The following is a 14,168-nucleotide window of genomic DNA, read 5'->3' on the forward strand; positions in this document are numbered from 1 at the left end:
CAAAGCTCAGCGCCAGTGAGACTGGTCGCATTTGATGTACGCTCCGGCTGTTTCAGCCGTTTTTGACTTAGTCTTTTGACTTTGTTGTTCCTCTTGGTATCTTCTTGCATCTGGACTTCTCTACTACTGTTGAGGTGAGATCGTTCTTGTTTTTTCTTGATTTTGGCAGCGTTGTTGGCCGCATTTTGGACTTGAGAAAATTTTTTCTTTTCTGCAAAATTTTTTCGTGAGTCTTTGTTGTGTCATGGCCGACAATGCTAAGAAGAGGTGTACGCCTAAAAAGGTAGCTGCTGCGCCCACTTCTTCTAAAGAATCTTCTAGGAAGACTAAACAATCCGTTTCTGGTGAAGATACTCTTGCAAAAAAATCTTTTGATGTGTTTGTTGATTTGCCCGCTAAGCCGGTAGACAAGACAGCGGCCATTTTGTCGGCGAAGCCGGTTGACAAGACCGCGCACGTGAATAAACCTGCTAAGGGGGATTCTCCCCCTGAGGTGCCGGGGTTGGCATCTGCTGATGTTGCTGCTTTGTTGTTATCTCTTAGTTCACAGGTGTCTACTTTAGCGGCCGAGATTACTTCGACGAGAGCGGAGCTTCGCTCTCTTCCCTCGGGTGTGGCCGGCGTCTCTTCGCTTGCCAGCGTTCGTGCGTCTCCTGCCACTACAGTCACGAGAGCGGAGGTGCATGCCTCTCAGGATGATGAGATTGTGCCTTGTCCGCTTTTGGGTTCGCATTCCGGCGTTCCTTCTCGTTCACAAGGTATGTCTGCTGAGTTAGTAACCGGGTTCTCCGGCCAAAACTCGGCACGTGGTCAGGAGCGAGTAGCCTCAGGCGCATGGCGGCCGGGCGAAAGTTCTTATCTCTCGGCTGACTCAACCCGCTTTGGCGGCCTTTCAGTGGGGAGTAAGAGCCCTGGTACACGTAAGGAAGTTCCACTGCACTCTGCTCAGTCTGGGGACGGGGGCGAGTGTGTGTGGCTTCCGACCCCGCCCTCTGGGCGGGGGGTAGACAGTAAAGCTGGTTCTCTGCTGGACGATGGTAGTCAGTACGGGGATCAGCTTCAGGATTGCGCAGAGGTGCAAGACGACTGTTTTGATGACGACGCTTCCGGTCAGGCGGAGGGCGTTGGATTCAATTTGCCGCGTAAGCTGTCTTCGGCTGTGGCCCTGGCTGCTACTACGGCATCTAAGTATTTTGAGGAAGCAGTGGTGGAGTGCAACTCTCAGTTGGTACCTCCACCGTCTGCGCTGGGAGACTTTCGGAGTGCTAAGGACGCTAGGTGTTCGCTCCGTTTCCGTGAGTCTCCTGCGGTGGCGTTTGAGATGGCTACGGTCTTGGCGACTTCGCGCTATCAGACGCTGTCCCAGTCCGCTATGGTGCCGCTGTTGTCACAGCATGGGGTTGCCCCTGATTCGGCTTTGCCGTACCTGGCTCAAGCAGGGCGGCAGGTTCCTGGTTCTGCTGTTCGGAACTTCAAACTTGCTTCTCGGCCTATCAGCTTGGTGGAGTCTTTTTCCTTGCCTAAGGCCGTGCTGCCGGTGACTCCGGAGCTGGCCTCCTTGAGAGAGGATGGGTATAGCAAAGACAGATCGGTCCCCTATTCAGAAGCTTCCCTGTTGTCTCTGGAAGAAACAGGGAGGTCTCTCCTGGAACTAGCCTCGGTTTCAGAATCGCTTCAGCGATCATTGTCTCGGTCTATTGCTACCTCTCTGGAACCTTTTGAATTCCGCTTTGATGCCTCGGCAGAGGATGTGACGACTCTTTTGGCTACTTTGGGCAAAGTCACGCAGGAACAAATGCATTTGTCAGCCAGGCTTTACATACATGCGGTTCTCTCCCGCAGAGCGGCCTTTCTCGCTGGCTCCAAGATCAGGGATAAAGGTACGATAGAGACTCTCAGACTTTCTCCGTTTACGGAAGGGTCTCTTTTGGGCCGGGCTTCGTTTGACGCGCTGGAAAAAGAGACTCATGACGCTAGGGACTTGGCTATTGCTCGTATCGCGCATCAGGGTTTTTCTAAGTCGCAGAGCAAGCCACAGACTCAGGGCAAGACGCAGACTCAGGGCAAGACGCAGACTCCTTCCTTTGGGGGAGGCAAGGCGCAGAGTCAGGGCTCCTCTTCACGAGGCAGGGGGCGTGGTGCCCCTTATCAGAAGAGGGGTTCATTTGGTGGTTCTCGGGGGTCGGGGCGTAAGCCCAACCCCCAATGATGTCTTCCCGAGCTTTTGATCCCGTTGGCCCCCACCTTTGTGGTGGCGGGCGGCCCCTCCAGGGCCATCGCTACCTGGACACATTTGGTGTCCAGCGAGTGGATCGTGGGGATTATTCGTTCGGGATTTCGTCTTCTTTGGGCGGAGGGAAAGGCTCCTCTGTCCAGAATTCCGCCGCCTTTTCGGTTCCCGAGAGACCCGGAGGCCAAGGCAGCCGTACAGGGGGAAGTGGCATCCCTTCTGTTGAAAGGGGCTATCGAGGAGGTGCTCGATCAGGGGTCTCCGGGTTTTTACGGGAGGTTGTTTGTGGTCCCCAAGGCTTCGGGGACATGGAGACCTGTCCTAGACTTGTCAACTTTGAACAAGTTCCTGCGTGTGGTGAAATTCACCATGGAGACTCCGGCCTCAGTGAGAGAGGCTTTGCGGCCAGGAGACTGGGTCACGTCTGTGGATCTGACCGACGCTTATTTTCATGTGCTCATGCACCCGTCAGACAAGAAATGGCTTCGGTTCCGTTGGGGGGAGAAAATTTTCCAGTTTCGAGCGCTCCCTTTCGGGCTTTCGCTCGCCCCCTGGATTTTTACAATGGTCATTCGTCAACTCTGTGCCCTTGTGAGGCAGGAGGGGGTGCGCCTGAGAGCCTACTTGGACGACTGGCTGATTTTGCACCAGGACCAGGTTCTTTGCAGCAGGCACACACAGAGAGTGCTCAGTCTGGCATTTCAGCTCGGTTTCACGGTCAATCGGGTGAAGTCGGAGTTGGATCCGTCACAGGATTTCTCGTATCTGGGGATGCAGTTCAATACTCTGGATTGGTCGGTTCGCCCGTCGCAAAAGAGAGTGGACAAGTTGCAGGCTTCTATCCGCTCTCTTTACGGAGAGAATCTGTCCACGGCCCGGGAGTTGTACTCTCTGTTGGGTCAGATGGAGTCCATGGCGCCTCTTGTTCCTCTAGGCAGAGTACACAAACGGCCGTTTCAGGCAGCTCTGCAGGCGCTATGGGACCAAACTTCGCAAGATTGGAATGCTCAGATCGAATTGGGGTCTTGGTTCAGCCGGACCACAAGTGTTTGGCTTCTCCCCTGGGTGTCGCAGGGCGTTCCAATTGTTCCTCCGCCTCCTCAGAACAATCTGTTCACGGACGCCTCCCTGTCGGGCTGGGGGGCTCATCTTGCAGATCAGACAGCGTCCGGTGTGTGGAACGTCAGTCAGGCCTCTTGGCACATAAACGTTCTGGAGCTAGAGGCAGTAGCGCTGGGCCTTCGGGCGTTTCTTCCTCTGTTGGAAGACAGTCATGTCAAGGTTCACACCGACAACATGACTGTGGCGGCTTACTTAAACCGTCAAGGGGGCACTCGCTCTCAGGTCCTCTCGGACAGCGCGTGTCGCTTGCTGACATGGTGCAGTTTGCACAACATTCTCCTGTCAGCGGTCTATCTGAAAGGCACTCTCAATGTCTTGGCCGATGCTCTCAGCAGAGGGAACAAGATCTTACACTCGGAGTGGACTCTCTCCCACCAGGCTCTGGAGCGCCTTTGGGCGCAAGTAAGCAAGCCTCCCATCGACTTGTTTGCGACGAGATACTCGACTCGTCTCCCTCTTTTCGTGTCTCCGTTTCCCGACCCTCAAGCTTGGGGGGTCAATGCTCTGGAGATGGACTGGACAAATCTGCAGGCTTATGCGTTCCCACCGTTTTGCCTTCTCGGCAAGGTGATAAGAAAAGCAGAACTAGAAGGGCCGGCGTTGGTGTTGGTGGCCCCTCTTTGGCCCAGCCAGCATTGGTATCCCGATCTGGTTCGCATGGCGGTTCGTCCGCCCATTCCTCTCGGGGTTCGAAAGGGCGATCTGTTGCAGCCCAGGTCGGGCATTCCGCACCAGAATCCTCAGGCCTTGCAGCTACACGGATGGATTCTGTCCGAGGCTCTCTGCTCCGGGCGGGTGCCACAGCTTCGACTTTAAAATTGGTTCAGCAGGCACACAGGGATTCGACCAAGTCTGTATATGCTTCGCATTGGTCTTCCTGGTCCAAATGGTGTTTGGAGAACGGCGTCGATCCTCTGGCTCCGAGATCGATGCACGTAGCTAATCATTTATCCTGGTTGGCGGAACAGGGCGGTTCTCCTTCCTCTTTGCGCGTAAGAAGGTCAGCTATTTCCTCTACGCTTAGACAGCTTGGCCATAGAATCACTTTAAGCGGCGTGATAGCGAGTGTAATCAAGGGCGCCTCTCTTGATTTAGCTCGGTCAAAGGTACAGCTCCCGGCGTGGGACCTGTTTTTAGTTCTTCGTTTTTTGGCTTCGGATGATTTTGAACCTCTTCATTTAGCCAGTTTGGCTAACCTTACGAAGAAAACTTTATTTCTTGTTTTGCTCGCGACTGCTAGGCGCGGCAGCGAAGTGCACGCTCTCTCGGGTTTGGCAAAAGATATTGCCTTAGAGAAAGATGGATCTTTTACTTTGAAATTTCGTCCGGATTTTTTAGCTAAAAACCAAAAACCTGGTCAGTTATCTCCTTGTATTCGTGTTCCCCCCTTGAGCAGCGTTCTGGCTCCGGGGGATCCTGATGTTTGTAATTGTCCGGTAAGGGCCCTCAGCAGCTACCTGGCTAGGACTCTACCGATTCGCTCAAAAACTCAAAAGTTGTTGTTCATCTCACTCAACACGGTGAGAGGGAAGGATATTTCGAAGATCACTCTGACTAAATGGGTTTCAAGCACCATTAGGCAGGCTTACATTTGGTGGCAAAGCCAGTCTGGCGATGTCAGAGCCGTGTTACCTCTTACTTCGTCCCGGACACATGAAGCGAGAGCTTGGGCGTCTTCCTTAGCGGTGCTTCGTTCTGGACGCCTCTCTGAAGTTCTTGCGGCTGCGTACTGGCGGTCGGAAGACATTTTCATTCACTTTTACCTGAGGGATGTAGCCTCAAGTCGTCAGGACGGCAGTTCAGCTTTGCCGTCCTTGGTGGCTGCAGGGCAGGTTCTACATTCTTAACGTGGTGAGTACCCGCCACCTATAGTAGCAATCTGCTATATGTGAGTTGGGTAAGATATGTAATTTAATCAAAAATTTTAGTAATAAATTTTCATTTGATTAATATACTTACCCAACTCACATCGTTTATTCCCTCCCGCCTCCCCGCTGTGGTGGGTGTTTGGGTCTAAAAAAAGGTGTGAGTTGGGCTTCGCTTTAGATTGAATTGCAAATGGCGGTGTATGCGCGCGCATACGGAAGGCAGTCTCGTTTCCGGGCTGGCTTAGACACCCTTACGGGTCTCATGTCACTCTTTTTTTTAGAGGCGCCTTCCTTGTTACCAAGGGGACGCGTACAGCGTTACCAGCACTGAACTAGAGTTAATTGCTATATGTGAGTTGGGTAAGTATATTAATCAAATGAAAATTTATTACTAAAATTTTTGATTGTTTGTTTGTTTGTTCGTTCATGGGCTGAAATTCCCATGGCTTTTACGTGTATGACCGTTTTTACCCCGCCATTTAGGCAGCCATACGCCGCTTTCGGAGGAAGCATGCTGGGTATTTTTGTGTTTCTATAACCCACCGAACTCTGACATGGATTACAGGATCTTTTTCGTGCGCACTTGGTCTTGTGCTTGCGTGTACACACGGGGGTGTTTGGACACCGAGGAGAGTCTGCACACAAAGTTGACTCTGAGAAATAAATCTCTCGCCGAACGTGGGGACGAACTCACGCTGACAGCGGCCAACTGGATACAAATCCAGCGCGCTGCCGACTGAGCTACATCCCCGCCCTAAGATTGATTGTGAACTGCAGATTAGAACTTGAATAATCAAAGGTATGATTTTCTTTTTTGTCTTCGAATACAGAAGTAACATTCTGTGAAGGCTTAATTGTGAGCTAGGAGGTTTGAAGGCTTAATATCTGCATACATATTCTTAGTTTGCATAATTTTTCCAGAGAAACAAAGTTGGGCTGACAATATTAAGAAGTGGATTGCACAGGAAGTGCGCAGGCACCATTAGAATTTGTGGCAATAACATTTGTATTGTGATACATGTAGATATGTTGAATATTAGGATAATTATAATACATCCTCTGATGCTGGCATTGTAGCTAAACTTGTGCCTTACTTCCATTTTAAATTGTCATTTTTTTTCAAGTCATGTGAATTCAGAGCTAAGAGACTTTCAGTTTCAGCTTGTCAGCTCTCTCTGTCTGCCTGTCCGTCTCTCTCTCTCTCTCTCTCTCTCTCTCTCTCTCTCTCTCTCTCTCTAACCTGTGTGTGTAACTGCATGTATGTGTGAGTTGCATGGATTTATTGTATTTTTCATGAATTTGTGCACTACATTTGGTTATTTTTTTCCCAACTTAAATTCTTGTGTTGAGTATGCAACAAAAAATAAAGTAAAGCCTTCGTATGGTATGTGTATTACTCACTAATTAAGAGTTGTCTATCGTGTATGTGCTGGTGTGATGAAAACAAAGATCATTAGATGCATACAACAAATAACTTGAAATGTTCCATATGTGGAATACTGTTATGATCACCTTGTAAAATCCCTGACTCAGTCACACACACACACATACACACAGAGGATGCATTGCCATTAAGCCTGAATGCTCCAGGTGCCTGTTCTACTGCAATGTCCTAAACAGGATGTCTCCCACAACATGTAATAGAGCACAGTCAACAATCCAGCTCAGACCTGACCGGGCATTCGGATGGGGCTTTCCCTACCCTTGGACACAGTCATACCAAATTTCAACAGCCTGTCTGCCCTGTAAAAAGTGTGGTGTCAACACCGAGGTTTGGTGGTCAATGGGTTTTGTCTTATCTTTCTAATTAAATTACATATTCTTACTCCGAATCACATAAAAGCATTGACGCAGTCTGAATTGCTAAGGTCTGAAAAGGCTACCCGTCTTAAACAATTTTAAAGGGAAGCAACCCAACCACCAAAAGGAAAACATAGCAATGGTAATGACCATATACCCAGGGAGTTACCTCCCGTACCGGGGTATGTGACGTCACCTCCACTGCTACACCACATGGAATCCTCATTACGACTTTTCAGCTCTGGAGGAGAGGTCGTCTTTTGAAGGCTCTGTGTGGTTTGTTGGAGTTTTTACTCCCACCGTCCACCTACCCGTCTGCTTGTCTTCTACCGTGTAGTTGGTGAGCTCTTTCCATTTTGTCTTGCTTTTAGTAAGAATATTTGACTTGTTATTGATAATTTTCCGTCCTTTTGGACTTGCGAATTTTCGTCAGTAGCTTGTTGTTGTTGTTGGCCGCCATTTGTATTTTCGGCCGGCATGGCAGATAACGGTAGTAAACGGGGCAAGGGCGACGTCAAGGGCAAAGTTAAGCCTTAATCGTCTTCTGCGGTTCCTATACCTCCCGTGTTAGTGGTCCTTTCGGACAAAGAGATTAACACTATCATGTCTGTTACCTTTTCTTCCCCTGACGCACGTTCGTTGTCGGGGGTCATTCTTCTACTTGCGGCTTGCTCGTCCGTTTCGTCAAGACGGGCAAGCGTCTCTTGTTACTTCTCTGTTGAGCTTTCTTGTTCCAGAGATATGCAATTTAGTGTGCGGGAATTGAAGCGTGGTACACCTACTCCAAGCCTCGTACATCCGCCGGCGGTGAGCGTTTCTCGCTCGTTCGCTTCCGGTTCCTTTTCGGTTGCGACGACATCCGGTGATGACGGAACTTCTGCTACTTCTGCTTCCTCTGGAAGCTTACAAGGTATGCGAGCTTGTCCACTGGCTCTAGTGAAGCCACCGGACGGTCCCTGCTGGGACGGAGCTCACTTGGCAAGGGTCACTCCCTTTTTCCTGTTCAGTTTCGGCCAAACGCAATGCGTGTGCGGCAGTCTCTGAGCAAAGGCGGTTTCCTTCGGAAGTCGCGTTTCCGGGTTTTCCCGGAAACGAAGGTCCTCCTGCACACTCACACTCAGCGGTGATGGTGGGAGTTGACCGTGGACTGGCCTCAGGGCAACAGGGCTTCCGGCCCCAGTCATCGCAACCTTCGTTTCCGCATCATGGTGCGGTTTCGTTTGTTGTGTTTCCTGTTCAGTTTCGTCCAGTACACAATGCGTGTGCGGTAGACTCTGAGCAAAGGCGGTTTCCTTCGGAAGTCGCGTTTCCGGGTTTTCCCGGAAACGAAGGTCCTCCTGTACGCTCACACTCATAGGTGGTGGCCGGAGTTGACCGTGGACTGGCCTCCGGGCATCAGGGCTTCCGGCCCCAGTCATTGCAACCTTCGTTTCCGCATCATGGTGCGGTTTCGTTCGTTGCGTTTTCTGTTCAGTTTCGTCCAGTACACAATGCGTGTGCGGTAGACTCTGAGCAAAGGCGGTTTCCTTCGGAAGTCGCGTTTCCGGGTTTTCCCGGAAACGAAGGTCCTCCTGCACACTCACACTTAGAGGTGATGGTGGGAGTTGACCGTGGACTGGCCTCAGGGCAACAGGGCTTCCGGCCCCAGTCTTCATGCCTTGCGTTTCTGCATCAAGGTGCGTTTACGTCGGGTGTGTTTCCGGCTCAGTCCTGATTTGCTTTTCCTCTTACCGACTCTCCTTCACGGATTGTTGGTGAGCGAGGATCAGCATCCGCCCTATGGGCTGTTAGGGCAGTCTTCTTTTCACCACCCTGGTGTTGGGTCGACACCCCTTTCAACGCCGGCGGCACTGTTTTGATCTCTCCTTTGTCCCGTTGCGGGCAGTGGCGTTTTCAGTGCAAGGGCGGTAGCCGCTGGCGTTGCGCTTCCGGTTTACCGGAACCATAGGTCCTCCTTTGTAATTACACTGTGTGTTCTTTCCTGGAGTTGACCGTTGTCTGGCCTACGGGCGTTCGGACCTCCGGCCTCAGTCCACGCAATCTTTGCCTCTGCATTGTGCGGTTTTGTCTGTTGCGTTTCTGGCTTTGCCGGATTCATTGTTCTTCTTACTAACACTTCCTTTTGGGATGTCAGTGAGTGAGGAACAGCGGCTGGCCTACGGGCATTCAGGCTTTCAGCCTCGGCCGTGACAAGTAGTCTCTTCACTGGTTGGGTGTTGCGTCTACCGTTTATGCCTGGTGGCTTCGGATGTTACCTCCTCTTTTTCTTACCCTCTTACGGGAGGGGTTGAGACAGGACGGTTTCCGGGTGGACGGGTTTCCGGTTTTCCGGTCATCCCGTTCAGCAGTGTTCCACTGGCAACTGTGACTTAGGCCGTGTCAGTTCTCTTGGCTATTCTGTTATACAGTCTTTAGCCAACGATCAGACATGTCCTGGATTTCCGTCGAAGCTCTTGGCTTCTCTCGAGGTCTCGACGGAGGTTACTTCCAGATATTTTATGGAAGTACATCGGCTTCCTCTTTGGTTGCATTCAGCGATGTCGGACTTCCGTTCCGCGAAGGAGGAGTTTTTTCCTACTTCCGGGTCAATAGTCTCCTTCAATGTGGGTACCACCTTTCGCAGGTTTTTGGCTAGTCAACCTCCTACCTGAAGTGGTATCCACGAGTTCCGGTTCTGCTACTCGTTATTCACGGGTCAGTTCCGGAACACGCTCAGCCTTGGCTGTCTTCGGCTACACAGGCTTCGGTTTTGGTTTCTTCTTGTTATAAGAAGTTCTCTTTTCCGAAGCTGGGTCGGAACTTGCTGGCGTCTTTGCTCTTCCGCATACACCTTTACTGGTAATGCAGGAATTTAGAGGATTTTGGACGTCAGTTTTTGGAATTTGCCTTGTCGGAGATGATCGTCAGAGCGCTCTCGCGCTCTTTCCCGGAGTCACTGAACCTTTCACACTTAGCGTGTATCAGGACCCTGATGACATCTCCACTCTTTTAGTCAGCCCTGTTAGGGTGAACAAAGAGCAAAAAAGGACCTGTCCTCCCTTCACCTCACTTTACAGTCAGGTGTCGGAGGGACTTGTTTCTCTCGCATTCTCAGTTCTCTGAGCAGCCTTGGAGAGACACTCGGGCTTTGCTCGGGGTAGAGGGACCTACTTTTTGAACTTTGGTGTTTATACCAGAAAAGAAAGGTAGATTCAGTCGAATAGAGGTCAGCAGATCTCTGACTTCTCTCTACAAGGGTCGAAACAGAGCTAGCCTCCTCAGAGGAAGCATGCTCAGGCCTCTGGACTATTTAAGCCGGCGGCCAATAGGCAGTCTCTGCCTGATTCTCGATTGTCGAGAAATAGATCACTTTCGGGCAGGGAGAAGGGCAGCCCTAGCAGCAAGCCTCTCCCCACAAGGAAGTGCCCCCGATCACACCCCCCCTCCTCCGCCCTCCACTTTGGGAGGGCGGTGGGGCCTCCTCCTTGCAATTTTCATTGGATGGTCTCTGTACACAGCCAATAGTTTGTGGGAGTGGTGAGGTCGGGCGACTCCCATCGATCTTATGCGTGCATATTTGCTTATGCGTCAGTCCGATCTTTTAACAGTGATCTAAGCCCATCAGCTCGAGCACCCGCTGAGGTCTCTTCTGGTCGGAGCTAACGCTGTTCTTCGGGTAGACTGCTTCAGTCCCCAGTTAGTGTGACAGTAGTTCAGCCACGGGCTGCTACAGTGGCACTTCCGGTTTTACCGGAGAGGTTGTTTCTTTCACAGACGCTTCATAGGTACGTCTGAGTTTTGGAACAACGGCTGGCCTTCGGGCATCCAGGTTTTTTAGCCTCGGCCGGTGCAACAGCCATTCCATCTGTTTGCGGTGATGGTGGTTGCTTTCCCTTTTCTTGTGGCTTCGGACTTCGACTTTCTTCCTTTATTCTCATCTTAAGCCGGAGATGAGATAGGACGATTTCCGTGTGAGTGGGGTCTCCTGGCTTCAGGCTTCCTCATTTTTTCTCACTTTTTGCCACAAGCTTCTGGACTTGGTCCTGGTTTGTCTTTCGCCGAGTCTGACTCTGTCTTTCTCTAGCGATCAGACTCGTTCTGGTGTTTCGTCCAAACTTGAGCTGCGCTTGAGTTGGCCTCGGAAGTAACATTCAGATTTTCCGGAGGGGGCATTGTCTTTGGCAATGTATGTTTGAGGAGTCATTCTTTGTGGCTTAACACCTCTCTCAGGTTTTGGCTACTCCTCTCCTATTGGGCAGAGGGTTAGCTAATGTTCCGGTTTTTCTTTGCTGTGGGCCTTTAGCCCAGCATTTGATTTGACAGCCGAAACTTACGTTTCTTACGTTTACATGTGTACTGTTGGTACTTTGGTACATGGTTGTCCTTCGGGCTTCATGGCGTTCAGCCTTAGCCTGTGCTATAGCCTCCTGTCTAGCGTGGGCGACTATGGCATTTTCGGTTCCTGTGACTTCGGATTGGGCTCTTCCGCTTCTTCCTCGTCCTAGCACGAGGTGAATCAGGACGACTTCCCTTGGGTCGGGTTTCCTTTTACAGTCACCCTTCTACCACAGGCAACTATGACTACGACGTTTGCCCGTTGATCTCTGCGTCTGACTCTCAGTCTTTCACTGAGAGTTAGTCAGACGCGATCTACTTCCTCGTATTACCTCTCTCTCTGCTTTCGCATTGACTGGTAGAGGATTACCGGCGAACGTCTCTTTTTGGGGATTTTCCTGTCGAGGTGGGCTCTGGTACCTTGTACGCAGGTGTCTCTCTCTCTTTCTTGGTTCGATATCGGTCACTCTTTTCTGGAGCTGACCTTTATCTCACAGTCCTTTCGGGCTTCACTCCATCCCAAGGTTGCATACTTTGGCATGATTGTCTGACGGTCTCCGTGAGGTTTGTCCTTCACTGTTCTGAGCGGACATCCTTACGCACGGATCGTTTCTAGGGCGGCATTTCCTTCCAATAGAAAGGGGGGGGGGGGGCAGCTTGTCTTTCCCCCTACTCGGCTAGGGTTAATCCAAGGCTGGGGTCTCTTTCTGGATCGTTTGGTCCAGCAGATAGGAAGAAGTGCTGGGCACAGATTTCTGGCTCTCTGATGTTGTCTTTCGCAACTTTTTGCCTGAGAGACATCTCGGCTGTCAATCAAGATGGTTCTCAGGTCCTTTCCTGCCTTTTTGGCAGTGGGCCAGTTCCTGGCTAGGGTTTAGAGTGAGTTAGATTTTCTTTCTCACTGGGCCCTTCCCTGACCTTTTGGCAGCAGACCAGGTTTTTTTTGGCAAGGTTTTAAGAGTGTGTTTGGTTTTCATTCCCACCGCCTTGTTGAAGCTATCTGCTTTTATGTGATTCGGAGTAAGAATATGTAATTTAATCGAAAATTTTTAAGTAAATTTTCATTTGATTAATATACTTACCCGAATCACATAGTGTATTCCCTCCCGCCAACCCCGCTTATGGTTTTTTAGTTTCTTTAAAGCCGTAATGAGGATTCCATGTGGTGTAGCAGTGGAGGTGACGTCACATACCCCGGTACGGGAGGTAACTCCCTGGGTATATGGTCATTACCATTGCTATGTTTTCCTTTTGGTGGTTGGGTTGCTTCCCTTTAAAATTGTTTAAGACGGGTAGCCTTTTCAGACCTTAGCAATTCAGACTGCGTCAATGCTTTTATGTGATTCGGGTAAGTATATTAATCAAATGAAAATTTACTTAAAAATTTTCGAATTTACCTTTAGTTCAAGGTGAAAGCTGCAAAATGTGTATTCCTCCTCTTACGCTTTTTTTCTGAAAAGACAATGCAACCCTTTTTTTGTTACCTAAAATGTTTTTTTAACAAAATATTGGGGTGGTTTTTGAGTCACTTGAGAAAAAGTGACTCTATGTAATCGGTCAGTGTTAGTCTGTCCGGCCGGCCGGCCGGCCGTAGACACCACCTTAACGTTGGACTTTTCTCGGAAACTATCAAAGCGATCGGGCTCATATTTTGTTTAGTCGTGACCTCCAATGACCTCTACACTTTAACGATGATTTCGTTGACCTTTGACCTTTTTCAAGGTCACAGGTCAGCGTCAAAGGAAAAATTAGACATTTTATATCTTTGACAAAGTTCATCGGATGTGATTGAAACTTTGTAGGATTATTCTTTACATCAAAGTATTTACATCTGTAGCCTTTTACGAACGTTATCAGAAAAACAAGGGAGATAACTAGCCTTTTCTGTTCGGCAACACACAACTTAACGTTGGGCTTTTCTCGGAAACTATAAAAGTGACCGGGCTCAAATTTTATGTGAACGTGACTCATTGTGTTGTGAATAGCAATTTCTTCCTGTCCATCTGATGCCTCATATAATATTCAGAACTGCGAAAGTGACTCGATCGAGCGTTTGCTCTTCTTGTTTTTAAAGGGAGGGATTCTTAAAATGGAGGACAAATTTACAGAAAATCTGAAGGGTAAAAATGTCTTTAAAATATTGTATGAGAGGGGTAGGTCTTATAACAGGGGTTGATGGAGGGGGGGGGGGGGGGGGTCTTAAGAGGGGTTCCACTGTACGGCATTCCATAACCCGCCTGGGATTTCTCTACCCGTGGCATTTGGTTGGGGTCACTAATCTGATAAGATCACCTTGTCCTATTTGCATAACTTGCCCTATTTCTGCGAGTACTGCCCACCATGGCTCAAGTTGTTTCTGTTTGGTCTGCAGACCTTGACAGTCGACTGATCCCAGGTCAGAAGGTGACCACAGGTATGAGACGGTCATGAGATGTGCAAAGAGATTTTCTGTGTGTATGCTTCAAGAGCTTGTATCAATGTCCTGTAGCACCGTAGACAAGCGCCAGTTTTTCTGACTTGATTGTGTTGCACAGTTTTGAGAAGCCGTTTTTGCATGTTCTCTGCCGGTGTGTGTTTGTGGGGGGGAGGGGGGCGTTTCCAGATATCAAATTATTAAATGATACAATTTTCATTGCAGAGTAAGCAGGTTTTGGTGTTGCCGTGTCCCTGTGTTGTTGCCTTCATGTAATTTATGCGTAAGTGTAATGCGAAAGATTGTGTATGAGTGCGCCTTAGGTCGCCTTGTGGTGAGATATGTGCGCGTTATAAATTCTCGTATTATTAAACACCTGCACTTGTGGGCACAATAATTTCAGCAAAAAAACAATATTGTA

At 49.7% G+C, this 14,168-nt stretch overlaps 1 protein-coding gene across 1 annotated transcript; it reads left to right on the forward strand.

The window, feature by feature from the left end:
- The first annotated feature begins 2,208 nt into the window (after nucleotides 1–2,208).
- On the forward strand, nucleotides 2,209–4,168 carry LOC138977827 (uncharacterized). Its single transcript, XM_070350435.1, has 2 exons — nucleotides 2,209–2,652; nucleotides 2,831–4,168. The coding sequence occupies exons 1-2, from the start codon at nucleotides 2,209–2,211 to the stop codon at nucleotides 4,166–4,168; spliced, it is 1,782 nt and encodes a 593-aa protein (XP_070206536.1).
- The last annotated feature ends 10,000 nt before the right edge of the window (nucleotides 4,169–14,168 follow it).

The sequence above is a fragment of the Littorina saxatilis genome, linkage group LG10 (assembly GCF_037325665.1).
Source record: "Littorina saxatilis isolate snail1 linkage group LG10, US_GU_Lsax_2.0, whole genome shotgun sequence".
In the NCBI taxonomy this organism is placed as follows: Eukaryota; Metazoa; Mollusca; class Gastropoda; order Littorinimorpha; family Littorinidae; genus Littorina; species Littorina saxatilis.

Excerpts from the sequence above, each read along its gene's own strand:
- LOC138977827 (XM_070350435.1), top strand. The coding sequence starts at position 2,209 with ATGTCTTCCCGAGCTTTTGATCCCGTTGGCCCCCACCTTTGTGGTGGC. Across the intron at positions 2,653-2,830 it reads CGGCCAGGAGACTGGGTCAC|GAGGGGGTGCGCCTGAGAGC; the intron begins GTCTGTGGATCT and ends CTTGTGAGGCAG.